The sequence below is a fragment of the Athene noctua genome, chromosome 1, assembly GCF_965140245.1.
Source record: "Athene noctua chromosome 1, bAthNoc1.hap1.1, whole genome shotgun sequence".
Classification (NCBI taxonomy): Eukaryota; Metazoa; Chordata; class Aves; order Strigiformes; family Strigidae; genus Athene; species Athene noctua.
In genome coordinates this window covers 193670580-193696717 of record NC_134037.1, presented here as the reverse complement: position 1 = coordinate 193696717, position 26138 = coordinate 193670580, and the positions used below count along the sequence as shown (strand labels likewise).

Sequence of the window (26138 nt, the reverse complement as noted above, 5' to 3'; positions counted from 1 at the left end):
CCCTGCTTACAACATGATGATAGCCAGTCCCAGAGAGGCTGCTAGAGATCCCATCAAGTTCCTTGTCCCAGCTCTTCCCCACAGAAGGGAAGGAGGGGAGGAGCAAAGTCTTCAGTCCTCACCTTGCATCCTGACATTGTGGTCATGAATGTGAGGAATTGTGCCACGTCTCTGTGGTGCGACAGTATGCTGTGCTTGCTCTACGGGTGGCTGGGGCAGAAGGACCCAGGGTAGAACAGACTGCTCCTCCGGTCAGAAATCGAATATGATGGTTACATGTAAAATTAGATCTGTGTGTCTGTAATGTCTGTACACATTTCTGTGAGGTCTTCATCAGCTCTGACATGTACAAGAAGCACAGGAACGTTCTGGTGTAACTCAGCTGAACTCAGTTGAACTACTTCATGTGTGCTCCCTTCACTACTCAGATTAACTCCTTCATTCATCAGCATTATCAGGATGTAATGGTTCTGCCTGTTTTGGTTGGGTTTTTTTTGGATTTTGCCTGGGCATCTGTGTGTGGTGCTGGAGAATAAGGCAATCCTGCAACAGCAGGTGAAGACCGTGCTGGCAGCTCTACTACAGTAGCTTTGTCAGTGCTTTCTGCTGCTCTGTCATCTCGTTCAGAATTTTTCCAGCTTAGTTTATAGCTTGCCCTACAGACCATGTGGGAATGCAGATCACTTCTGCTGAAGAAGATAGTCATGAGGGATGTCACACCAGGCACCAGGAACAAGGATAGCTTTCTCTTCTCCATTTGCTCTTTAAGAAGCTGACACTGCAGTAGCCCTGTGAGCCACAGGTCTCTGCAGCCCGACCAAGCAGATGGAAGAGCACGGTTTTTCATAAGCCGGATTGATGGTGGTCAGTATTAAAATTTAATATGAATACTTGGAAATACGAGATTGCCACTATTCCCTGTGATTACAGAGAAGTGATATAAACCCACCAAAACTTCACAAATGTCTTGCTGTCTTACACAGCAGCTTTTTTTCCTCCTTGCTTGATTTTTCAGATGAAGCTACATTTGTTCAGAGACTCACTGATAGTGAATGCACATTTTAGTTAGACATAACGAATAGAAGGTTCCATATTTTGCAAGATATCCCTTTCAGCTCTCCCAGCAAACAGCAAAGATAACCGCTGCCTCCCAAATTTCCATACTTTTTTTTCTGGGCCTGGTCCAACTTGCACTCGAGCCAGGAAATTTCCACTGATTTCCATGGACTTTGGACTAGTCCCTTTTAAGAGAAAAAAAATTAATTTGTATCAGAGATGACAATTACCTAGTGGCATCTAAGCTGCATGTGCACGTAGGAAGGATATAGGGAAAACAGAATCCGCACCATCTAAAATGGTGCCACCATCTAGTCCCCAGCCACTATGTCTGCTACATTTCCTAATTTATGCAGTGATTTAACATTACAGTGGGTCCAGCTCATTGAAGCAAATTTATATGCAGAAGCACTATTTTAATCTTAGACTTAAAATAATTTTAATTAATAATAGCTTCCTTTTCCAGTCTGTCAACATATCTCCACCTCTTGGCTTTTTAAGAATTAAAGTAAATACAGAAATAAAAATATTAAATTATTACCAGGCAACCAGAACAAAGAAAACATCAGAATCCTCAAGTCTAGAGATGCAAAAAATGGCCTAGACTTTTCAACTCCATCCTGTCTACTCAACACAACTATACCTGGTTCCATCTTATTTAAGGCTTGCTAATTTAACTAAATATTGAAATGAAATAATGAAAATACTATAATAGACCATCTCATCCTTTATTCTTTCAGTCTCTCAGGTGTGAGGTTTCTATCTCAACCTGCAACTGCTAACAAATATCACCTTCATGAATTTGCCTGTGGCATTTATCCTGCTACTACTATAATTTTGCTTCCTCTTTGCTGGAGACAGCTGCTCTACATGGGTAGCTCTACTGCAGCATGGTAGGACATTATCAAAAAGCTCATTGCTGATGATAATAGATCTGCTCTAGTTGCTGTCACAGAACATATGGCTTTCCTGGATTTCAGATACAAAATGCTGACCCCTCTTTTGGGAGCAAGAAGCATGGCGTCTGGAGGACAGGGCTCAGCTACCTCCTTGTTGTAGGAAAGTGAGAGATATATGGGACATTTCACTCCCCTTGGCTCAGAAAGAAAAGTTAGCATGTCTATATTTGCCTCATCCAACTTAAGAGAAAACAAACCAAAAAAAGTAGTGTTCAGAAACCACCGTGCCGGTTTCAATAGAAAATAAAAAATAAAAAATTCCCCAGCAGTGTGCCTTTTAGAAGTTTGAAGTTTTTTAATATTACTTGGATAAAAAATAAATGAGGATAAGACACACATTTTTCTAAGGATGTACTCATTTAATGGTTAAACTTGAGAAGGGGCTACTAGAAGCATCCTGAATTACAGTTTAAATGAGTTTAAAATTCCAGTTGCTTATAGCTTAAAAAAAAAGTGTCTTAAACCAAATGGTCTCAGTGGGGTGATGCATGGGCAAAATGTAAAATGACACATAATGAAATAAAGTAATTTTATTTGCAAACCTGTTCGAAAGGCTGGTACAGAACATAACGATCAAGCAGAAACAGTCTGGCATTTCTCTTGATGTTCTTTTGCAAAATTATGTGACCCAAGAAAGAAAACATTAAGATGTTCTGATTTCACCCTATAGGACCGAGAAATACGCTTTGGTTAATGCTTACCATAATTCTATCTACTTGGCTCAGACAGTTATATTTTTATGAATCTTACGTTACTTTCTGTCACCCTCTAGGCAACAATATAGAGTTATTACAGTATAAAGGAAAATGCTTCCTGTTGAGTTTATACTTGAACAAGTCTTAACCAAGTGGAAGCTCTTAATAAAAGGGTAAATATACTAAGGAATAAACAGGTAGAGTGAATAAAAAGGAATATGGGCTTTATGGATGCCAGGTTGATGACACAGACTAGTGAAACACAGAAAACTCCAAGGTAAAGCCAATGTGCTAAGCTACATCAGAAATCTGAGGGAGTTAGAATTTTGTTAAGTGAATTTAGTGCTCATTAAAGGATTTGCGGTGTCAGCATTATAAAGCAAAGTCCTCTCTCACCCTCAGAATTGGAACAGCAGAGTGCAGCAGTATTAATTCTGTGGCCGTTCCCTTCTTGGCCTCTCCAATAAAATTATTACCCAGGGACCCAATTGTTCGGCGCTGCTCAGCGAGTACCTCCTCACAACGAATTGAGCTGAGATCACCGGCTCTTTTTACGTGGCACACGGATTGTAGTGCCCTGTGCCATGCCAGGCTTGAAACATAGACGGCTTCCACCTTTAGTTTAAAGGAAAACACCGTGAATTACTCTTGTTGCTTTCTTTAAATCTGACTGTGCATTACGTGTCCCTGAAATACCCACACAAATTGTTTCCTTCTGCTTTATATCCCTCCCATCATTTTTCCCCTTGTTCTCAGCCCAGTTATTATGACTAGAAGTTTATTTTGCACAGCATAGGAAATAGAGATCCACAAATACTAACCAGACTTAGGAAAAAATATCAGTGTGTAGGTTTTCGAATTAGTTATGTGTAGCACAGATCTAGTTGTACTGAAAACACTGACGAGGCTGAAAAAACTGTATTTGCTCTCTCTGTTTGTGTATCTTTCTCTCTTAACTGAAAGCCAGCTAGATACAGCTTTCATTCTGCTGGAAACTCTTCATAATGAGTATACATGTATATTGCAAACCCTTTTTTCTTATGGCCCCATGTGGCTTTTTAAGCCCAGATATTAAGCCTTCCTCAGCATTACCTTATCCTCTCGTCCAGACATCATTCAAAGGTACAGTTGACTTTCTAAATTACATCATATGTAAGTAGATTTATTTTTCCTTTTCTGCAGATATAGTTTAATTTCCTTTACCAATTTGCATGGGTGCACACTCATAAATTTTAAATATATTTAACCACTTTTCAAAAGATCCTTTGAATTTCTCTAAGGTCTGTGCCCTTTAACTTGGATACACAATCTTTTGTACATAAAAAAACCACTAAGACATCCAGAAATATTACTTTAAACACCTGACTGCCTTTCCAAAAGGCCCTCTTTTTCCCTCATGAAACAAAACATTCCCCTGAATGATGCTCCCAGTAGCCCTGAAACGAGGGTTTCAGCTGAGAGATGTTTGCTGGGGCTGTGCTGAGCACACAGTTCATCGGGTATCAAAATAGCGAGGGAAGGTTGGACCAGCCACCCTGAATCCAGACAACGGTCCGGCAAGCTCAGGGATGACTCACGCCCGCAGCTGCTAGAGGAATACAGAGGAAACATTTCAACATGGCAGTGACAGGCTGAGTTGACCCATGGCAAGTCCTTTGTCACCTCCTGCGACGTTCACAACTGATGAAAGGATCTCACCCTAAACTTCTTTTTTTTAAAGTTCCTGCTATTTCTGAATAGCCACCTTGACATCCAGGCAGATCATTACTACCATCACTTCTTGTTCCTCACCATTATATGCCCCTTTTTAGGAGTAACCCTTCTGGGAAGTCCAGATCTACACCTGCCAGATGATGATGATGGACTATTATTTCCTTGACTCTACAAACCCTTGCCATGCAAGGCAAAGCATGGGAGGCAAAGGACCTGTCTCCCAAGCCAAGTGCCTTTGCTTGGGTTTGGAGAAGAGTAGCTGCTGGACACTTGTATTGAAGCCAGGTGATGGTTGCAACCTCCACGACTAGCGTGGGTAGTCTACCTGGAACAGCAGGCAGGGGACAGCCTGTTTTGCACACCAGATGAAGTGACATGGGGAACACAATGGGCAGTGATGGTCCTGCACAGGAATGTGGTGCTGGCCATACCCCTGTCCCCACCCCCCACGGCAGGCCCTGGCTGCTGGTACCTAACCCAGGCTCACAGCTGCACCAGAGACCCCCAGAAAGCACACATGAACCCCTGTGGTTGTTCAGCGAGGACCACCTGCCTCTCCCCCTTGTTTTGGTTTGTAAATGTAATTATCCCAAAACACATATATATCATCATAATCTTTCCCAGATGTCTCGGTGCTGGCTTTGCTCAGGGCTTGCCCATGCGGTGCAGGCAGCAGCTCGACATGGGGAACATGCACAGTGCAGTCCCTGCCTGGGGATTGCAGGCGGGCAGGGATTGTGCTGTGCACCACTGCCTTTGTCTCTGGCTTGCCTCTGCCTGCTCGGCAAAGGCAGCCAGGCAGCAACCTCAGTCACGCGGAGGTTTTCTTCAGGGAGACGCTGCTCCAAGAGATGCTCTGAAACGATGCAACCTTAAAACCAGCACAGTCACTGAGAATTATAATTACAGCATTTATTAAAGCCGTTTACAAGGCAGGAACATAAGATAAAAGGGAATATGTTGTAATCGCTTAACCGAATCTGACACCACTCACAAATTCAGAAATCTTTGGAGGAAAGATGAAGGAAAGGTTAAAAACCTTTCTCTTTCAGGTCCAAGGGGCATCGTGTGCTCCTGGCAGCGGTGACCAGCTCAGATCTCCATCCACTGCTCCCTTGGCTGCTTTGTGAGATGGCCCCTGACATCTGCTGGGGGGTGACTGGCAGGCGTGGGCAATGGGGAACTGTCACTGGGGACACCCTCTTCACTGCCCTCCCCCTTCCCAGTGACTGACCCCAACCTGCAGACCCCTCACCGGGCTCCGCATTGGAGGATGGTGTGTACCTGCCATGCTCATCGTCAGCAGGTCGTGCCCTCCCCATCGCCGAGAAAGCCACCATCCAGCAAAAGGGCTTTGTTTGACCTGGACCCCAGGGAAAGCCTACTCATAGTGTTGGGTTCAGTCCTTTTGTTTCCAGGTTAAAAACTTGACCTTCCCCTCCCCTGAGCCTGAAACGGCCCCGTAGCACTTCTGTTCAGCAATTACATTTTCTTTTTAAATCTTTCTTTGGGCCTCAGGGGGCAAAAGGACTTTCATAATATAAATAGGTCTCAAAGCTTTTTGTGTGGGGAAAAAATTATAGGAAAGAGAAAAACAAAAGGAAAAAAAAAGATATCTGTGTCTCTCTAATTGGCATAATCCCTTCAGCCCTGGCTCATAATTTAAGATGGATCAATTCTGCAGCTGACATGATAGATGCTGTCATCAATATTCGGAAGCAGCTATTTATATTTCTTCGTTCAGGGACACAGATATCCACCTACCTCCATGGGGGTCCTACGTGTGAATCAAGAGCAATATGTGGCCAGTAGACTAAGACCTGACTTAGACTTCCAGCCATGCAACTTATTAAAATAATAAATATTTTCATTATCCAGAGAATCCATTATAGTTCTCTGTTTTAGCTATTGTTAACTAATAATTTGGATTAATTACCAAGTTAAATCATTAAAAATTAAATCCATATATTTTGCTTCTTTAAAAGAGCGATAGTTTGCAACCATTTGTGTATTATGCATGTTAAGTGGGAGGGTGATGAAATATGTTGTGTTAACTTAACTTTGACAGCATCTGTATCCATGCCATATTACACTCTGGTCTTATCAGATCTCAGGAGCTACAATGTATAAATAGACCGTGATGATATTTGCAGGAGAGGAATCATTCACAATATTTTTGGCATCTTCTGTAGTGACTAGAGAAGAACCACCTAACAAATCCAGAATATAATAATGCAATAAAGGGGGTATGCAAGAGAATGGAATAGAGGATCACTTACATGTGCTGAGTCAGAGTTAAGGTTAGGCATATGTTAGTGATCAGACATAAACACAACTTTGAAATCCTAAGGAATTTCAAAGCAGATTGCAAGTTTAAATGAATAGGGAAACACAATTCAGAGATCATTTCACTCTCTGCTGGAGCAACACAGGCCATTGTGCTGGAACTTAGCACTGACTTAATGAAACATTATCAGGTTGAAAACATACAGATATGGGGGGAAAGCAAAGATGTCTAGAGAGTAAAATTATTTACAAATGTACATTTTATTATGTTAAAAGTACTAAACCATGGGCTGTGCAACTGCTCAAACTGCAAGTTACTGAGCTCAATATGGGAAAAACAGTGAAACTGGATAGACTGTGATATACAGGTGACTAGACTAGATAATCCAGTGGGTTTGCCTTGCTGTAAACTATGAGGTTATGAAAACACCCTACATTTAATATTCTTTACACTTAAGCCCATAAGTATCTCATTACAGTGGAACGCTGTATTTAAATTTCAATAGCAAACCTATTATAAGGTATATTCAATAGACTACTTTAGAGACCCCTGGACAAATAAAACGCATCCTAAAGCACCGAGGGACTGATTCTGCAACACCAACTCTAATTTAGGATCCCTTGACCCTGCGGAGCCAGTGCCCAGCTGAAGCAGGTACTACTCAGTATGGTGATGAGTTGCTGAAGCAAGACTAAATAATGCTTCTTGGGTTTTTCATCCTTTGGAAGAGATTTGTGTCTGGGCTTTATGTAAACACTCACTGAGGAACCATGTATGTCCTGTCCCAGCCTACATGAGAGCTCAGAGCAGTTGCTGGAGCTGCCCTGGGAGGATTGCCTTTCAACGAGTGCTAGAAGTGCATCACACACCAAAAAACCTGTGACTGTGCTTGGTAGCCCTCCCCTTGGGCAAGGTAGCAATCTGCCTGCTGAAGGAATTGCTGATGGATTAGGCTATTCGGACAAGAGCAGGTGTAAAATGTAACAGCCTACATTTTTTCCCCCAAGGGTGTGACATGCACAGTCTAATCCCGAACCACGATATGTACACATGTCTGCGTGGCTGCCCCAGAAACTGCTGAAATCCACAGACAAAGAAACAGGGTCTAACTGTGTCCCACCACTCCTGCACTGGTGTGTCAAAAGTGGGGTAAGATGTAGGAAATCACATTCTTGAGACACACTATACAGATGCTAAGGAATTTTCCACACTGGTCACCTCCAGAATTCCTTTCATGTTCTTTGAAAGCATTCATCTAAGGTTTTATGAATTTGCTGGGAATTAATTTCTTGCCAGGTACATGTTTTAAAGGTAGGTTATACCAAAGAGATACTATGGTGGTATTTTTCATAGAGGAAGTTGACTAAGAATGTTGTATTTCTCACCTCCCCCTTATTTTATGTTGCATTAAAATTATCTTTACTCTCCCTCAGGCAGTTGCTATGCCACACTCAAGACAGAGTCTGAGAAGTGGGAAATGTCAAATTTTAAGATGATGTTCAGCTTTCTTGTTACACGCATTCTTTATGTAATGGATTTGAATTACATATCGTTCCGAGGCCTTCAGCTCTTCTTAGAAAGTCTGCTTCACTGGCCACAGTTGCTTGCTTATTCTTAATGAAGAGCTGCTAACAGAGGAAAAAGCACAATGAGGGGGCAAGTAATGTCTACATGAATCATTAAATATATGTATACAATGAGCAGGATTAGATAGCACATGGCATATTTTTATTTATATAACACCATGCATTCCTAAAGAGGCAGGCTTCACTCCCTACAGGAGCTGAAAATATGTTGACAAGTCACACAGCAAGGGATGACAGGGGAGAACTGGTGGCTGCGGGGAAGCTGTGGGTTGCAACAGGCAGCATGGAAGGAGTTCCTTCAGGCACGGGCCTAAGCATCTTTTAAACAGTCTGCGTTAATTTACTGTACGTTACGGTCATGATCATACCACACTTGGTGATAGATGGGACATTTTTAAGTAAGAAAGCAGCAGGCAAGGTTACTGTTCGATGGCTGGCAAGTGGGAAGGATTTGAGCGAGACTGCAGAGCACAGAGGACGCTCCAGCCACAGGGACCAGCCACGGTGTTATGCAGAGGAGCACAGCAAAGCCACAAGCCTGTCCAGCCAGGCACATCGCAGAGGAAGCAAAATCAGGGGTGGAAGGTTAACCTGTAGGTGAGGCCTCACATACAAAGAGTTTCAAAATTGGCATCAAGGCCAGAGGGAAAAAGGGGAAACTTCCAGCAGTTGGCAGCTAACCAAAGCAGTTGAGATTTTCAGTTGACATTAATTTCAATGCAATTAGTCTTGATGTTCTCTGCTCCGCATGAGAAGAGAATCATGGCCATGATGGGAAAGAAAAGAACACCACGGTAATAATATACATGCAAGAAATTAAAAAAAAAAAAATCTCGTGTGTTAAGACATATTAAAAACATAAAACATACTGCCTATGTTGCTATCATTATGTATTACTGTTTGAAATTTAATTTACTCAGTGCTGTTCATGCTGTTTGTTTACTTTGTCTATTGATCTCAGTTTGGATGATGAATTTAGCCTACAGAATTTCACTTCCAAGTTGCCCCACATTTGTGAGCTGCCACTTGCGAGCATCGCAGTCCACCTCACGCTTTACAGAATGACCTACAATCAGTTCCAGCGCTGATGTAAAGGGGGTCTACCTCTAGTGATTTAGTCCATAAAGACAGCCTATGCCTCCCCCGCTGTACGTAGCATTTCAAGGGTGATTTAAGTACTTCCCCAAATCCCTGTGTAAGGTGGGACCCAGGGAAAGAATCAGGGACATACTGCAATGTGGGTTGCAAAATCTCCCTTCAAGTAAGAAGCGTGAGGCATCACAGGCCGTGGCTTAAAAAGGTCAGTGTAAATATGCTGCCCTTCACTCCTTCACACATAAGTAATGTATTTGTTGAGAATGTTACCTTCAGCCATGCTAAGCTTTACCCCAGCCAACAGAAAAGGCTGTTTTCAGGTGGTTTTATGTGTCCATTAATATTGAACAAAGCCTGGCATCTGAACTGGCCTCATTTTTTTCATTTCTATCTTCATTTGCTCTGGTTAGACAGGGGGTGCCACATGCCTTCCCGACCCGGGACACGTCCTTCTCCATCTCGCTGGGGAAGGTGAGGAGACAGACGTGACAGGAGCCGGCTCCCGGGGGGGTCCCTCCAGGCTGAAGATGCTCCACATCCACAGGGTCGGGGGATTCTGGCAGTAGGAGGCAGCACCACCTTGGCTGTTCGAGGGAACAGAAGCAGCTCTGGAGTGGCTCAGGATTTTCAGATGGCTCTCCGAGACCTGCGTACAAACGTATGGATTTTCAAACCTTTCCCTTGGAGCGTGCTTACGCTGCAGCCAAAGGTGCGGCTGCGGCTTGTGCAGGGTTACCAACCCTAAATTAAAGCGAACTAACCCACTCAGGAACAAATATCGTACAGCTACAAAACTGGTTCAGAAGCCGGCAGAAATACTTGAGCCTGTGCATTGCTCTGGGCTGCCAGGGCTACACACGTCGGGGTGCTGCTAGTCAGCGGCAAGCTGCGTTGGCTTGGTCTCCAAGAGCAGGGATCTCCCAGTGTGGGATGGCCCCGTGGTTATTCGCGTTGGCACCGTGGCGTGAATATAGCCCCCTCTTTTCAACACAGATTTTGCACATTTCTTCTCCTGTCTGCGATGACATGGCACTTCTCTGGCAGCTCCTTTCAGCTTAGCTGAAAAAGCCCAATATTCTGGAAAGTATTTAATGTGTGTTAACCTCTCTTAATGTGATTCAGCAACTACAAACCGGGAGAGCCTGCCTCCCCTGGCCAGCCAGATATCACAGCCAGTGCTTCACGCAGGCTGGACAGTGCGAAGGGTCTTGCTGTCTTCGGGCGGCAAGTACCAAACGCCGGTACTTTTATTTTTCCCCAGAGGTCACTCGTCTTCACAGGTTTCACGCGTACCAGGGATCTTTGACCTGCTGTGCAGAGCTAGGTAGACCTGTATGTACATGGAGCCCGTAGGAGCTGGGATTTGTGATTTGCACAAGTGCAGCTTACCACACATCTGGGGAGGAACCGGCGCACAACCCCCCCCGACCCGACCCCAGCCCCCCAACTGCTGACGGGCAGCCGGCCCTGCGGCCACGGCCTGTCCCACAACAACCCACTCCTAGTTTCTCCCCCAGCGTTTCTCCCCCGAGCATCCTGGTGCTCCCGACGCCTGAGGTGCCGGCCAGCCGGTGTGCCGAGGCCCACCCGAGGGCATCCGGGGCGCCCCACGGGGCCGAGGGGCAGGGAGCACGCGCGGAGAGGGAGGAGGAGGAGGAGGAGCGGGAGAAAAACCCCCAATCCCGAACCCAACTTCTTCGGGCAAACCTCTCGGGGTGCAAGTTCCCACCAACTCCTCCCGAGCGGCGGGCTGGGCCCGCCCCCCGCGCCGGGCGGGCGCTGCGCGGGCGCTGCGCGGACGCGGGCGCAGCGTGCGCGGGGCGGGCGCCGCCTCGGCCGCGCTGCCGGCGCGCAGGGGGGAGGGAGGAGGCGCGGGGGAGCGGGGCGGGAGCGGAGCGCGGCGGCGGCCGAGCCGAGCCGAGCCCAGCCGAGCCGAGCTCAGCCGAGCCGAGCCCAGCCGAGCCGCGCCGCTTGCAAAGGAGCGGTGGCACGGGGAGGGGTTTTGGGGGGTGTGTGTTGGTTGTTTGGGTTTTTTTTAGGGGGTAGCGGGAGGAAGGTGGTGACGGGGAGAGGGGGGGGGTGTCTGTCCCCGCCCGCGCGTGTGCGGAGAGGGGCCGGCGGCGGCGCCGGGGGTGCTCCGCGCCCTCGCCCTGCCCGCGGTGCAGTTAAGATGCGCCCCGGACGCCGTGTGGTTGCAGCGCGGTGGCGCTGACATCGCTCACCATGGACAGCTTCGACTTAGCTCTCCTTCAGGAGTGGGACCTGGACTCTCTGTGGTGAGTGGCGGTGCCTCTGCCTCCCCCCGGGCGTGGAGGGAGGGGGCAGGATCTGTGGGGAGTGCTATAGCGGGGGGGTGTGCTCTAACTGAAGGGGGTGCGATGGCTGGCGGATGTGCAGTAATTGGGGGAGAGGGCAATAATTTGGGGTGGGTGTGCGCTTACCTGGAGGGGCGCAATAAATTGAGGGTGCGGTAGTGGTGTGCAATAACGGGGGTGCAGCGGCTCGGGAGTCCAATAACTGGGGCGGCGGGTGCATTAGCAGGAGAGGGTGCAGCACCCCGGGAGGTGTCTCCCCTGCCACTTGCTCTCCCAACGTTGCTGGCCCGGGAGGGGCAGAGGGAAGGGTGCCCCTATCCCCTGGCTGCTAGGGTGGGTCCGGGACGTGAATGTGGTGTTTGGCTGGGGGGGGGGGGGTCTCCTGCACTCACCCCCGCAGTAATCCCCTGCGCTCACCCGCCACTGGCACCCCGGGCTGCACCCCCGTAGCTCATCCCCATCCCTCCTGCACGCCCCTTTCACGCACACCCCCCTCGCCCCGCAACTCCCCCTCCGGGCCGCCTTTATTGCCCCCCACCCCCGACGCCCCTCTCTGCTGCTCTCTCCTGCCCCTTCCCCCCCTCCTTCCCCCCTGCATGCCCTTGACCTCCCCCTGCGCACCCCCCGTCCCTGCCCGCCCCGGCGGCGGGTGCGGGGCTGCCAGGGAGGAGGGGAAACAATTTCTAGAAATGTCATTAGCGGCTGGAGGTGGGAAGCGCTGCCCTCCCCCCCCCCCCCCCCTCCCGCCCCCCCCGCACCACCCTCCTCAAGCCGCTGCCGCTGCCAAGTCCCGGAGTTTGCTGCGGGAGCCACGCTGCCCCCGGGCGGCCGCCGCTCCCCGCCGCCCGCCCGGCCCGGCCCCGGGGCGACGGGCTCCCCTCGGGGCCGGCTGGGGTGCGCGGGGCGGGGACACGCACACGCGGACTCGCTCCGTGGCGGTCACCGCCGCGGCCACCCGGGGTGCGGGGAGGCGGCGCCGGGACCCCCGGTGCGACGCCGCCGTGGGAGCCCGCGGTGGGACGCGATCCCGGCGCACCCCCGCGGTGGGACCCGGGTGGGGTGCCGCGGGGCCCCGCCACCCCCACCCGTGGGGTGGTGGGGTCCCCGTGGGGCGGGGCGGGCTCCGCCGGGGGTGCCGTGCTGAGACCAGCCGGGGCAGTTTGTGTCCGGCCGGCTGGCTCGATACTTTGGGGAGCGGAGATGAGTTTTGCCTGAAATCGGTTAACGGTGGGCGGGTTTTTTTTAACGTGTTCTGTGATCTATCGCTTCTGTCAGTAGGGTGCGCGTCCGACAGCGCCGGCTTATCTCTTCGGTGGCAGGTGTAACAAAATAAACCGGACCAGCGAGTCCCATTAGTTGAGCCGCTTCTTAGGAAAGATCTCAGGATGATGAGAACAGCTTGCACTGCATAATGCGGGTGCTTATAAATGCATACATTGATAACATCCAGCCTAATAAAACTTTTATATTGCGATGGGAACTTTAAAGAGCACGTATAATACAAAATTAGTTACTACCCCATAAAAGTTTTTAATTACAGTGTTTCTGCCTGTGACACAAGTTAAGGTTATGTCCTCGTTTCAATTATAAATACCAATATTCCGTTTATATCCAAACCATAACATTTATCTCTGGCCTGATCTTAAGTTTTCAGTCCACACACATAGTTTTACATCCAAAATACTTGTGGGTTTGGTTTTTTTTTTCTGATAAACAAGAACGGGAGAAGTAATACTTTCACAGAATGCTTTTCCTTTGTCCTTGAATGAAGACAAACTTTGGGGGAATTTTCTTTTTCTGGCAAAACCATGCTGTTCATTAGTCTGTTCTACAAGCTGGCTATTGGAGTTAATGTTGAATTTGAAAAGCTAACAGTGTTACTCTGGAAAGCTGGGCTTTAGGCTGCTGTCTGGCGAGTGCTCCTTTTCATAACCTTTTTAGCATGCTTTTCGACTGTTGTGGAGCCACTTTCAAATGACCATGGTCAGCATAAGGCTCCTGTCCGGGTCCAAAGAGACAGCAACCATTTTCCAGCTAAATTACCTGCTTAAAAATGTCTGCATTTGCGTTGCAAGTGATCTTGTGGTTTCATAGATCTTGTTGTTTGTTTTCCTCTGTAGCTGCTGCAGTTTAGAAGATAGGTTCAACAGAAGGGCTTCAAATAATGCCTTAAAAGCCTTTGCATAGTGGTAGGCCTGCATTTGTTGGCTAAACTCTCACCCCCTGTGTAGGGGTTGAACCCACAAATGTCCGGAGCAGTGCCTAGTGAGGGGATCACGCCTACTTTAAGAGGAGCTCATCGGGGAAGCAGGGGGTTTGCAGGTGTTTGCTTTTGCATGTTTGCATCCTTTTTGGGGCAGTAGGTTTTGCTGACCAGCTGTGGCTTGGAGTATCTGAAATCACGGGCTGGAAGTTTATCATCAAGCAGCTGTTTTGGCAAATGGTTTGGAATAGTCATTTTGAAAAGTCGTTCAAGCAGTATTAAAACCCCACTTTCGCTTAGTGAAAGCTTCCAAAGTCCATTGTGAAGGCCAGCAGTGCCTCGGTGCTGCAGTGGCTGTGGCAGAGGGCCCTGGGTCGGTCTCCCATCGCAGGCAGGGTGTCTGCCCCATGCTGCCCTCCTGCTGTCCTGCCTGCTTGCTGCTTCCCAACAGGCAGGTTACGGACATTCTCAAGAAACCTAATTTGGAGACTACTAAACTGACCAAAACAAAGCTGGTATGTTAATTTCGAGCTCCAAATGCTTGTCAGGATGAATTCAAAGCATTGCAATTGTTGCCAAAAAGGGAAATAAAATATACCACATAGATAGGAAGTACTTCATGGCAAAGAGCAACACTTAAAGAGGCTTAATTTTCTCTGCAGCGAGAATGAATGTTGTCCTTTATTCTTCTGAATGTAGTCATAATGGCAATTTGTGCACTTAATTTATGACTGAAAATCCACTTTTTGCAGTATTTGGTGAGTGTTTTGCTTAGAAGTGCAGTAATTAAAAATTAACGTGCTGTTCTAAAGTGTTGTGGTTTTTTTTTTTTATTTGGTATGTTCTTGGAAAATCAAAAGGGGCTTCCACATGAACAGCAGCATGCTAATCAATTCTCATTAATTGTTACTTTTATACTATTAATGAATTTGCTCTCCAGTTAATATGTGCTATGTCTTTCACTTTGCTGTAGCATAGAAAATGTAATCATATGTCGTGTCATGGCTATAAGACAGTATTTAACTAGTAAGCTGCGATGGGAGAATATTGTAAGCTGTTTTCTACTAAACAGTAGTTTTTCCAGGTTGTATTGATGCCAATAACACTTCTGCTTCCCAGAAAACTACTATAATTCAAATAGTGAAAGCTGAGTACAAACTCAAATAGAAATTTTAAGAAAACATACCAATCTGTGGCATAAACAAAACTCGTGCCCATTTGGTAAGCTTTTTCTGGAACATTTTGGAATGATCAGCCCAACTTAACTCAAGGTGTTACCGCTGACTAACACAGTTATCCCAAACACACGGCAGTAACGACTTTGAACCACAGCCCCATCTCCTGTTTTTCTTCCTCCATGCATTTATTTGTATGCTGTATGTGTAGTTTTACTTGTCCAGGCTCAAGGATGTGGATTCTCCAGTGTCCCATAACTGTCTTTGTTTACACCAGACAAAAAGAGATGGAAAATCTCAGCTAGAGGAGTTTTATATGTCTCCTGTACAGCTGAAAACATACTATACATGACAGAAAGCAGCAAATGAGCAGACCAGAGGACTTAATTGGTGTGCCAGGACTAGTTATGCATTACAGGCATTCTTGTTGTTATTTGCCTTATTTAACAAATCTAGATCAAAATTCAGCCAGGTCCTTAACTCTTGTGCTTAGATTTAGGCACAGTGATAGCCCTGGTGAAGACCACTTAGTAAAGGCCCTCCTCGCATGTTTGTCTAAGATACATGCGTAGGATGAGTTTTTCCCCATTCATTAAAAACAATTAGCAGATTTATTGAAGCACTTACTGTGTTGTACCAAACAAGAAAATAATTTTGAGTGTAAGACGTTTGTTAGCCACAAACAAAACAGTGTAAAAGAAGCCAAGTATGTAATCATTTTATTTGCTACTTGTTTGATGCTTTTGGATATTTTGAATTAGCATCAGTTTTGTAGGGGTTGGGTAGTCATGTAAAAATGTATGGCTGTATGGCTTCCAAGTTGAGATCAATATCAAATGCCACAGTGTAAGGTGGCCCAGCGTGTTTTACAGACCATGTATTGAATTATTAGTTCATTTGCTATCTTTGGGTCTGTTCCTGTTCCATTTGAAGTCAATGAGAGTTTTGTTTGAAAGTTGCTATTAACAAAAAGTGGCCAGACATCCAGCAGTCTTATAAATGAACCTTTTGTAACTTCTTGATCCCAGGTTGTCTAGCTTTTAGTCACTACATTTTATATTTCTGCAAGTCAAGATATTTTCTCATGTTGTGCAGTGTTTACTGGCTACAGTTTTAGAAAGCTAATTCTACAAATGTTTCTTCAGTCAAAATAAAGTATCAGGATGCTTATTTTCAGGTAACAGTAAGCAGCTACTTCGAGGGGAGAGGGGTGGCTTGAACCGTTCTCTCAGTAGGATAAGAGACTGGACCAGATTACCCTTTTTTGCAGACAATAAACAGCAATAATACCTCCCTCTCATAAAAAATTAAGTTATTGTCTTCTTTTATCTCCTGTCTCGTTTACAACTCTACTCCAGCCTGTGTCTTGGACTTTGTCCCTTCTTTCTTTCCTTTTGGCTCTTGGCCTCTTTCTACCAGTAGTGCTTGAAATCCTATTTGTCTCCTCGTATTTCCCTCTTTGTAGTGTTTCCCATTCTGCCTTCCTCCCAGTGTCAACTCACAGTTACCACCTTCCCCTCATTGAGATCCCATCTAAAAATTTGCTCTTTCTGTGATGATTGTAAGTTGTGAGTGAACAATAACATGAGTAATAACTATAGATTGTTCCCTTCTCCTACTTTCACAGCATGTTCTTTTTTCCTGATGCCTGTTTTTTTAGGCTGGAAGCCCTTTGGGTCAGGAATTACTTTTATTGTTTGAGGTTTTTTCATACAGCACCGAACAAATTGTATGTGCTAAACATTATAAATAATAAGAAGAGAAAGATTTCCATGGTCATAATACTTTATAAACATCAGCTGAATAATATTTTAAAAAATATGTCTGTTGTGCTATGTGAATGCTCATTTGCTGTATGTAGCGTACTGCATCCTCCTCATTTGGTGTAAGTCTCCACCAAGTCCAGAGGCCTTTCAGATGAGGATCTGGCCCATCATGTCAGATTTGCAGTCACACTTTTTAAAAGAATAATTATTTTTTTTAATTTCTGCTTTGTTTTTGTCTGATAAATTACATTTTGATGCACCAGTAGGACAATGAATGTGCTTTCATCTCTTTCCCTGAGGACTGTTTGAGCACCCATGCCCAATTGTGTGATGGAAGAGAACAGCCTTTCGGGCTTTTCTCCTAAGACTCAGAACTGTAGATTTGTGCTCGTCTGAGGATGTTTTCCATCAGAAGTTGAGGAAGAGAAGGATTTGGAAGAGGGCATGAGGTGCATATGGCATGTCCCACTCTGTGAGAATATTTCAAGGAAAATATCACGTTTCTTAAAACTCATGGAAGAGAAATATGGGCCGTTAAGAAAAAAAAAAAAAAACAAAACACAACAAAAAAAACAACCCCACAGAAAAAATACTGGCTGTGGGAAGAACATCTTGTCATCCATATATTAGCAATAACATCATACTCAACTCCACAACACTCTCATTAGAGAAAACAACTGTTTAATTGCAAGGTTTTTAACCTCATATAGCAAATTAATCCATTTGCATCATATTTATGACTAGGAAACAACAAAGCATGGATAAAAAGAGTTCCAGCAATTATTCACAGCGTATGTTCAGAGGTACCTTAAAGTCAGGTTATAACGTTATTAACAATAGGAATCACAAAGTAAAATCAGTGGAAATGAAGAAAACTTGATATTACATACAGTTAGAAAATAGGGAGGTTAAATTCTGTGTGAGACGATGTCTCATTTAACAGACTGATCAAGTTGTAACTTTGAACTGGCATCCTCACAAAATGCTATTTCACAAACATGGTATTTTCTAGGAAACCCGTGTAAAGTTTCTTTGTATACGGGCTGGCTAGCTGTAAGGCTAATTCCAGTGGAAAACCACAGGTTCTTTGTAAAAAACTGAAAGTAGGAAAAGGGAAAACTGTAACCAAGCTTCCTTGGTTTTGAACAAAACTACCTCTTCGTGAACCCTGCCCTGCTGGGGAATGGGAATTATCATTTCAGTGCTGCTGGCTGGGGCTGGACTTGCTGGCTGGCTGCTCCCAGGGAGCCCTCCGGTCCTTGCTCTGGCTGAACCCACCGTGTTCGCATCATTACCAGCATGGCTACTCACTGGTCTTCTGTCTCTTAAAATCAATGTTAGGACACCGGTTATGCTTGCTGGTGCTGCCTAAGGCCCCAGGAGAACAAAAATGGAAACTTGCAGTTTAATACTCGGTTAATAATCTGTATAATTTCTGAATAATTTGTGGGTAAATACAAATTTATGTTTAGGAGAAAGAGTGAATGAACTATAGTGACAGTTAAATGAAAATGATGGCAATTATTAATATTACATGCTAAACATTCTATATGCCTTTTCAAAGGTAAAAATGCATAACTTGTCTTTCTCTCTTACAGCCTGGTGTCTCAGCTTTCCTAATACCTTAAGCAAACAAAGAGTAGCATTAGTGACTTAAGTTGACTGCGTTTTATTCTCTTAGGAAGATTTTAACCTGCATGCATGTACCAAGGACCTGGATACAGATGTATCTTGGGAAATACGACAGTAGGAACGCAATTTAAACTTATCCTCAGAGATCCTTTATGTATTTTTAAAAAAATAAATTAGTTCCAATGCAGCAGTGGTGGTCTTAGCAGTCAGGAAACACTTAAAATTATGCAGAAGGGACCAGAAATCTTTGCTAAGAAACTTTTTTGTTGCTATGTTTTGTTTCTCAATAAAGATGATCCACAACTGTAAGTACTTAAAACTAAAAACAAGAGGGTTGTATCTGACAAAGCCACACAACTTCTTAATGCAACCCAGTCTTCCCTTGTGGTTGTTTTCACATATTTTGGACCAAAGAAAGAGTCCTTTGTGGCTGAGCCTCGTTTGACTGAATGGCAGGAGTGGACAGATAGAGGATGAAGGTGGTGTCTTCTTACACTGAGTATGTTTTGATTGCATTGAGCTGTGATCACTTCTTATTGCATGTATCACTTTTGAAATCCATTAGGGAGAAACGGGTGGCCTTCCTAGTCCATGCATTGCCATAATAGTACAATCTAGGTGCCAGGGTATTATGATGACCTGTGATGGTATGAAAAATGCAAATACAACAGACAGATTAATCAGGAGGAAAAAGCATTGGTAAAGTATGCAATTTGCAGAGTTCAGATTCAGAAGCCATCCCAGCAGTGGTCTCTCCTGCCATCTATCTCCCTGTTTCTGTCTTGCCTTCTTTGCTTTGGTCACTGTGAAGGTTTTGGGAAGCCTGTTCTGATGTGTGAGTGGTGTTGGCAAATATCCTAAACCTCCTCTGTGGGGGGTTAGCTTTTGTTCTGATGTTGCCGAGTGTTGCACCAAGAGAAAGTTGATTCTTTCTGTTATTGACCACTTCTGATTGACCAGGAGAGTTTATCTCTCAGGTCTGTTGATTTTAGGAGGGAATGATGTAATTTTAATGTTTTTGTGCTCCTTTGTCTTAGAACAGCAAGTGCTATAGGTGGTTGAATGTCAGTCCAGAACAAATGAACAGTTTGTAGGCAGGGATACTCTGGAGAAGATAAATATGTTGATATGCATCCGATAGAAGACATTCTTATTTCTGAAGTAGCCAGGGAGGGAACCTGTCATGTCAACTCTTTTTAAAGGACGAAGTAGCAATAAAAGCTAAGCGTGCATTTCTTCATTTGTGTTTGGCAAGGGGAGTGTCACATTTTCTGCAGGATGATGACCTTGAGTTAGCTAAATGTTGCCAGTTTAAAAGAGTAAATTAATGTTACAGTGCGCTTTGTGGTTAGGTCTGAAGACTGTCAGGAATTTCTTAGTACAAAAGGTGATTATATGCTAGTCTATTTACTCAGTCTCTTTGCAAGAAAACCACCATGATCCCAGCTGATCTGAAATAGTATCACCACGTTGCCTTGTGTGTTTGGGTATACCAGTGTGCTTGCAGCTAGCTTGTGGAGCTCTACCCCTTTCACTGTGTAGATGGGTCCAAAAGGGCCACAGGTTCCTACTTTTCTCCTAGGTCATTGAGTCAGACTGCTGTGCTCTCAGATAAAAGAACCTTTTTTCTAAGGAGTGAATCCCTTCAAAACCCAGTCGTGTTCTATCATAAAAGTGGCAAGAGTTTTGGGTTTGAGTTTTTTTTGTCACTGCTACTGGTGATGAAAATCTGTTCCAAACACATAGCATTGGTAGTAAAAATGTGCATATTTCCAATATATGCAGCTTAATGTATCCCTGGCCGTTTAGTAGAGTCACATTTGCAACATCTGAGGTAAAATGGCATTGAGATAACCCCAACAAAGGAAAGAATAGATAAATGCTGTTGCTGCTGCACCTGCACTGGCTTTTGTAGATCTAAGCAAAGTATCTCTTTACGACACACTTCGAGGCTTTGCACTGCACAAGAACTTACTAGCTTGGGTGCATGGCTGCACAAACATGATTACATACTATGCGGTAGAAATGCAACCCTTTTTTTTGTTGTTCTTCGAAGTATATAAGTAGCAATATCTTGAACTAATTACAGCTGATGTAAAGCACATTTAAGGAAACCCATTAGCAGAGAATTAGAACTAGAGCAGATTAGCTATTCTTTAATGGCCTTGACTGTAGATCTTTTGATGCCTTGGTAGCTTTTCTAACACTCATTGCTCATCTGTCTTGACTAAATGACTGAGAAGCTCCTTTCAAGTCACAGTTTGGTTGTAATGTGAAAAAAACTGCTGTTTTCAGCTGAAAAAATTATTATCTGGAAAGGTAAACTCTACTGAGTTCTGTACTGTATTTGTTGCTGAGATTTAAAGCATTATTTTACTGCTCAATGTGACTGTATTATAGAAAGAGTAATCTCTAATATGCTTCCTTGGAGCTATTAATTATTTACTTTCTTGAAATACAGATCATAGACAATTCTACATGGCTTTCCTTCTTACAGACTTTCTTGTCTCTATTTTTGTATGCTTTGCAAATGCCTGTAAATTAATTTTCACTGAAAGGGGAAATAAGTAATTTAGACTATTGCAGCTGTTTCATAATTAATTAATTTCAATTTAAAACAATCAAAGAGTGCCCATCCATTGTTCTGTGTGCTTTTCTGAGGCATTAAGATTCACAAAATCAAAATAAGTTCCAGATGGAAGTGCATAGTTTATAATCAGAGAGAGAGAAAAAAAATCTGTTTTTTTCAAAAACCTGAAGAGTCCTGCCCTGATCAAAGCAGAAAGTGTTACACTTAAGCGTATTTTTCAAGTTTTGAGCCATTACTTTAAGAATTACTTAAAAGTACCAATTTGAAATGTTATATAGAGCATTAACTTAGAAACAGAAATGTAGAGTGAGAGAAACAGTGAAGCAGGACTATTTATTCATTTGTTTCCTCAAATGCTGCTAGCATCTGTTAAAATGTAACAAGGCTTGCACATTTTCCCATTTTTGGCACTCTGTTTTCTATGATAAAGAGAAATATTTGCAATGATAAATCATCTCTTTGCTAATAATCAATAAATAACACATTCTCCTGAGAAAAAAATTATGGCAAAATGAAATGAAAAATATTGAGCAGAAGGAAAGCTGATCAAAATAGTACACTGAGAAAGTCTGTATGTATGCTCCTATACTTTAATAAATATTAGGGTTTGTGGAAGAACTTTTAACATGGCAGTTTGCAATAAGAATAAAAAGTCTTTTCTGAACATGAAAGACACTTATGTAAGAGGTTTATATTATGTAAATGTTACTGTTATTTGTGATAGCCCATTATAAAGGAACACTTTATATTCAGAAAAGCATTTGCAAATAATAGAATAGATGCAGCAGTCTCTAGTCCTGACTTGGGCAACTTTCTCTTTGAAGTCAATGGAAGTTTTGCCTGAATAAAGGTGGAAGGAATTAGCCCATTCATTATTATCTGAATTACATCAAGAGCTGACTGCTAAACAATAAAATCATGATTCATAACATAACGGCTTCACTTAATTCTTTTGTAGTCTTAATATATCTCATTATATGGTACTTCTGTTCTTTCCTCTCTGTGCAGTATTCAAATTAATAACAACCACCTTTACATAACTGATGGTTAGACATGTTTTGCTGCCTTAGCAAGATCAAAGGATTTTATATACCCTTTTTGGATAGATACCAAGAATGGGGTGATCAATCTCTTCTGTAACCATTAAGCACAGTGTAAATATCTCAGGGTACCCAATTAGACACAAGTGGTTTGCCAGATGCCGAGAGCATCACCAGTTGTCAAGAGCTTCCCAAGTCTGTGGGACAGGTCAGAATTTATTAGGGATTAGTGGTGGTCCGAGTTGTCATTCCATTGATTTGTGCTCGTTCAGCTGTGCCCTGCCATAAGCAGCCTGCATGATATGTGGAGATAAGGTTCAAGTGATAGATGCTTCGCTTCCCCCAAGGCACTTTTGGGTGGGATGGAGGCAGGGATGGACACTGGGGCTCCAGTTCCTCTCCTGTGACCAAAGAGGAATGGGGGTTATAGTAAGTGAGACAGCAGAATTAAAAGTGAATAAATAAGAGAAGGAGGCTGAAGAGAACAGCCCAAGAAAAGGGACTTCCAAAAGGGCTTTAATACAAAGCTGGAGTTAACCCCTCACCAGGAAGCCATCTGTAGCCTTCAGGCTTTGAGAATTCTTTTTATCTAGAGATGTAATTGAAACAAGATGTGTAACAGCTGCAAGATGTCAGGTTTGTCAAAGTAACTAGAAAAATGAGTTCTGTGACAAACTCGCGTACAGCAAAGTAACCTATAGCTAAAAAAAAAAGGAAGAAATTATCATATGAGTTAAAAAGAGGAAGGAAAATAGTCAAATAATGAAAGTTGCAGTTAATTCTGGAGCATGGATGATTTGAAATGAAACTACAATGAACGTTTCCCAGAAGGGGAAACATCCTAACTCTTTACCCCAATAGAAGCAACAGTAAAACTCCTCATGTTCCCATCATAACCATATTTTGTTGATGTACTGGAATGGCTAGTGCTCTGCACTGGCTCCAGTAGAGGGTGGCAGCTATTACCCTTCTGTTGGTTGCTGTTATTACTCAGGTGCATTTCCATTGGACTTTGCACCTGTAGGTAGGGACCCAGATTTGCTGCACTAGGTGCTGTTCAGACACGGGAAAAAGAGCCAGTCGTCGGACAGAAAACTTCGCAGAGAAAGTGAAAGACAAAAGAAAATTATGGATTTAGGCACAACCAGTCAGAAAGAAAAGACGGGAGTGTTTTAATTGTCCAAATAAACAGTGGTCGCAGCAAACTGCCAACCTGACAGTGCTGCCAAATGCATGAGTGTGAGCATGATGGGAAAACCCAGAACTTTCTTTTCAAGAATCTCGAAAAGAACAATGAAGCAATTTTGTGCATGTTTATGAGGACTCCTCCCAAGCATGAGTGACAGCACAGGGATACCCTGAAGGTATTAGTTGGAAACTTGGAGAGAATTGCCCTAATGGGTCAAGAGAAGACTAGAGTCAGCCTTTTTGTAACAACTTTTGGTAATGACTTTTTGTAATGATGGGGATAGGGCAAAAAGGGCCTTCATGGTGAGGAAAGTGGAAACCAGTGAGGAGCTGTAAAGAAAAGGGGGTCATTGTCAAAGCATCCTGCCTGGGAAATGCTGTTTGCTGCGGCATCTCAGCTGCATCTGGCTCTCGTCTATGAAGTCCAGTTGTGCAAACTGAGGTATGTGTATAGCAGCAGAAAAATGCCCTTGCTCAAAGATCTCAGTAGATGGGTAAGCTCAGTCTCAGTAATGCATTATAGTTTAGAGCTACCATAATCCCAATGTGTTAAAGTTCTGCAGGTTCCCTAGTGTAGGACAGTGTATCTTGGTGACAGGGAGTTATTCGTGGGAGCGTTGGAGCCTGAGGTCATATGAGATCAAAGGCAATGAGTACACTTGAGCAGTCTCCATGACCTGACACAAATGAATGCTGACTCCATGCACATGATACTGGACCCTGCAGAATTACCTAAAACAACTGTTACAGACTCAGGTTGAAGGTGACAGGTTCAGGTGCAGGAATGGTGGGGAAGCCAGGCGCTTGTGCCACTAGTGAAGGCACAGGACATTGTTCTGGGTGCAGAAAGCCATGGGCTGGGTGAATGAAGCAAGCCCCCTGCTCTGGGTAGGATCAGGAGGCATGGTACCTGAAGAAGTGTCTTGGGGGTGTGGGAGTGCTCCCCAGGGCCATACCTGGAGATGCAGGTAACCTCTCTCTTGCCTGGGAGCCCTTCCACAATGAGCGAGGAGAGAGACTCCTCAGGGCTCAGCACACTGAAACGATGATAGCTATCAGATATTCTTCAAGGCATTCCAGCACCTCATCAGAACATGTGTGGCACCAATGGGAACTAATTAAATATACCTGTTACAGCACTACTACGGAGTACTACTCCGGTACTGCTGCTTTGGATCAGAGAGAGTCTTCGAGCCCCCACCTGGATGCCTGTCAAATATACCCTAATTCCCACTTGCAGAAATGACTTGGAAATGTATCTCTCATGGAAAGTCTTAAAGAAAATGGAATTCCGATTTTTTGAACAAACACGTAACTCAAGTGTTTTCCTTTCCTCAACTCATATTCACATGCAAAACCAGCTAATAAAATTTTAGTGGTGCTTATACTGTAATTTGGTTGGCGGAAGAAAAGTCATCTGTTAAAGCTGAAGTCATCATAACTCATTAGGTGCTAATATATCTGCTGTGTGGTAGAGAAACAGGCTTGCTCTATTGAAATGCTGCTAGTTCACCCTTATTCTCGTGCACAGTTCCCTCTGGAGGATTGAAAAGTACAAACAAGTTTTCTCACAATATACTCTCAGAGTATGCTAAAGTAGCTGCGTTTACTTTATCCCAGAAGTCTGTCTCTGCCTGCAGACAAGTACAGAACCAAAGTGAAGGCAGCGGTTTGAGTATGGTTCCTGTATTTCCTCCTAGGATGTCTCAGGAGGAAAGGTGATTGTGCGCACTTGCAGATGTCCCATGTATGTGCAGTAAATCCAACATGTTCTGAATATGCTGCTGGCCTTGCTGCACCTGGTAATAAACCATGGCAATAAATCAGGTGATCTGCACATGCATAATAAATCTGATGCACCTGAATTTGCAGGCATACAGGATGGACATGCTGTGCACAAACTGGCCCTTTTCCAAGTCTTCTAGATGTCAGGCTTCCACCGTGACTGGCTTGTTAGGAAGTCCTGGCAAAACTGCTGACTTCCTCTTTTCATGTCAGAATTTCTAGGGCACGTCCAGGGGGACTGGGACATATGGGAGACTAAAGCTTGAGCATCATTTTTCAGTGTGCCCATACTCATTCAAACCACAATACTGACCTGAAAATATAAACAATCCCACACCCAGAAAGAGGCTCTTTCTGTCAACTTAGGTGGTTTTTGTGAATTGTGCGTCAAATTCTTACAAGTTCAAATATACTCTTCATTTTCTTTGCATGAATGTTTTTTGTGTGTCAGGTGAATGATCTTACCCCTTCAGGGCATCAGCATCCTGAGTACCCTCTCAGTTAAACATTTCCTTTTGTAAGAGAGCTTTAGTTTAAGAGCTGTGAATTCGTAAAGACCTTCCTGAGGGCGGTGGAGGTCAGAGTGTCTCAAGCAGGGAGAGATCAGAGCCTGATAGTCCCATGCTGTGATTGCATTTTGTCCTGCCACCTCTGAGGAGTGGTAAACTTCGGGCTGCAGTGGAGACACTAAAATGGGCCAAAAGTTGCTCTGACCTGTAGGCAAACAGGCTGGCACAAAATATCTCTGCATGGTGGGAAAACAGGGTGACCACATGCAAACTGCCCACTGGAAATGTTTCCTTACCACTTGGCTACTGGAAATACTGCACGTATACACAAGGGTTTGATTTTTTTTTTATTATTTTTTTTTTTTTTTGTCTGAGTGGGAGCAGGAACAAGCTCCATTGAGAAAAAACAACAGGGAATCACAACTTTGACTGCATCAGTGCTTCCTTTACACCCACCTCTTTCATTTGTTTGAGAGGGAAAGGACCTCAGCCCTGTAAGACTAGGTGACTGATTTTATAAAAATGAAAACATCTCCTTCTTTAC

General features: G+C 44.1%; 1 protein-coding gene across 1 annotated transcript in view; it reads left to right on the top strand.

Annotated features, from left to right (window-relative positions):
* The first annotated feature begins 11498 nt into the window (after positions 1 to 11498).
* Positions 11499 to 26138, top strand: part of AFF3 (ALF transcription elongation factor 3) — a 325782-nt gene continuing 311142 nt past the window's right edge. The window contains exon 1 of the mRNA XM_074930285.1: positions 11499 to 11667. Coding sequence (XP_074786386.1) covers positions 11615 to 11667 — 53 coding nt within the window. The 5' untranslated portion in view covers positions 11499 to 11614. The remainder of the gene's footprint in view (positions 11668 to 26138) is intronic.